This window comes from Morone saxatilis, unplaced genomic scaffold (assembly GCF_004916995.1).
Source record: "Morone saxatilis isolate NCDOM2014 unplaced genomic scaffold, NCSU_SB_2.0 Contig12, whole genome shotgun sequence".
Taxonomy (NCBI): domain Eukaryota; kingdom Metazoa; phylum Chordata; class Actinopteri; family Moronidae; genus Morone; species Morone saxatilis.
In genome coordinates this window covers 22,522,817-22,524,854 of record NW_023339674.1, presented here as the reverse complement: position 1 = coordinate 22,524,854, position 2,038 = coordinate 22,522,817, and the positions used below count along the sequence as shown (strand labels likewise).

The following is a 2,038-nucleotide window of genomic DNA, read 5'->3' as shown; positions in this document are numbered from 1 at the left end:
TCTTCTTCTTCTTCTTCTCTTTCTGCTCTCTCTCCCATCTCCAATATGCGATCACTGTGCGCGGATGGAGGTGACGTTCTTCAAAATTGATGCCAAACACTAAACAGTGCAATCTGCGTGTTGAAGTTTGACTGCGCATCGTCTTGTGTGGTAAGCATTGGCAACTGCGGCTCGGCGTCTGTGCAGCAGAGCGTTGTTATAGGCCAGCGTACTGTACGAGATGTAGTGGGACGTGTGGGCATTGGAGGAGAATAGGCTACAGTAGTGTGTAACCGAGGTGTGCTGCCGCTGCCGCTGCTGCTGCCGCTGGAGAGGACCTGCACCGGGATACTGTGGACTCTGAGAGCCGCGGTCGGCGGGGATGAGAGCAGGAGGAAGAGGTGTATTCACACTCTCCGTCCTATTGAAGGGCTTGTAGGGATGTGAGAGCATGAGTGAGTCGTGAATGCAGGAGGTGCAGGGTGCGTACAGTCACAGCTCCACTGAGGGGGTTCTACTGTATGTGAAGGGTCCAGCTGCAGAAGGTGCAGAGAGGATTGCGGAATTACAGTTTTGCGTATTTGTGGGGAATCTGGTTGTAGATATATTGAGTCTGTACAGGTAGAGGCATTTCACACCTTTGACTGGATATCCAGTGGTGAGGGATAGAGCACAGCTCAGGCTGCGTCCTGTCAGAAGTCATCAACTTATAGAGAACGTTAATTAGTGTCAATTGAATAGAGGCTCTTATAGTGAGCTGGCTGGGTGGAGGAGGATAGGACAGGCTGTTTGCAAGTCTAGAGATTTAAAAAAAGGGGAACTTAAACATGATCAGCTTTTTGTTTGGATTCAGACATCAGCCAACATCTGCAGGTCCTACAGATGTTGTCCTGTATTGTCCTGTAGTGTTTAGAGAGGCTGAATGTTGGAGATTGCTGCATTGGGTCTTGTTATACGGGCTCCACGTTGCTGTGCACTTGCTTCTAGGATGTAGTAGTAAAAACATTTGTGCACCGGGTAAAGATTTATCATTTGACACCCAAATTCATGCAGCGAGGATCAGATATTAGCTGCCAGTTAATACCTGCACAAAGCTGATTTCATTAGGTTACAATACTGTACATTTGTATAATGAGATAGATATATGGATTATCTGATATCTGAAATTTATTATTTTACTTTCCACTGTGAAACTGCCAGGATAAGGGGAGCTATACAATAAATAATTCTAAAGTTAAATTCTAATAATACTGCTTTGATCTGGGATAAAAACCAGTCAGTTATTGTAGTTTTAAACAAGTGAACATGTTTTGTTTCAGGAATGGGCAATGGAATGTGCTACAGCTTTGCAATGAGACGTCTGTGGGTCTGTGTCTTGCTTGTGAGCATCACCTGCCGTCTGAGGTAAGGAACTGAATCCTGTAACTTCGGACAACGTAGCGACACATTTTGAATAATTCGCCTCTCTGTAAATATAAACTGCTTCTGTGGTATTTGCGTGAATGTTTGGAATTAAATTAGACTGTTTTGAAAGTAAGTTAGGTTACATCACAGTACCACTGGTTTTAAGAGTTTTTCTAATTTGTGTGCTTATTTGAAAATCCTCTCATATCCAGCCTCTCTCAGGATGTAACTGGAACTCCTAAAGAGGCCGAATTAAATGACAACATTACCATCTTCACGCGCATCCTGGACGGACTGCTGGATGGTTATGACAACAGACTCCGCCCTGGACTGGGAGGTAAGCCCACTGGATATTCAAACCTCAGCACCTCTGCCATTTTGGTAATTAAAACAGTCACACATAAGCTAGATGAGAACTGATTGTGTCATTATGAATGTCTTTGGGGGGGGGGGGTTCTCTCTTTTCTAATAACTAACCAATACAGAAAGCTCTGCATTTTTGCATATAGATAAAAGATGCTCAGCCTCTGTATCGATAGCTCTGCACGAGAGATTACAGCCCGTCAGTGCACACAGAGAACAATGCACAGCACTGCAACATCTGTCTTCTGCTTATTCCACACAAGGGAAATGTGACTGTATTCATGAAGTCTTT

At 44.4% G+C, this 2,038-nt stretch overlaps 1 protein-coding gene across 1 annotated transcript in view; it reads left to right on the top strand.

The window, feature by feature from the left end:
* Positions 1–24: 24 nt before the first annotated feature.
* Positions 25–2,038, top strand: part of gabra5 (gamma-aminobutyric acid type A receptor subunit alpha5) — a 22,466-nt gene continuing 20,452 nt past the window's right edge. Inside the window, exons 1-3 of the mRNA XM_035654064.1 lie at positions 25–150; positions 1,299–1,383; positions 1,596–1,720. Of these exons, the coding sequence (XP_035509957.1) occupies positions 1,301–1,383; positions 1,596–1,720 (208 nt within the window). The 5' untranslated portion in view covers positions 25–150; positions 1,299–1,300. The remainder of the gene's footprint in view (positions 151–1,298; positions 1,384–1,595; positions 1,721–2,038) is intronic.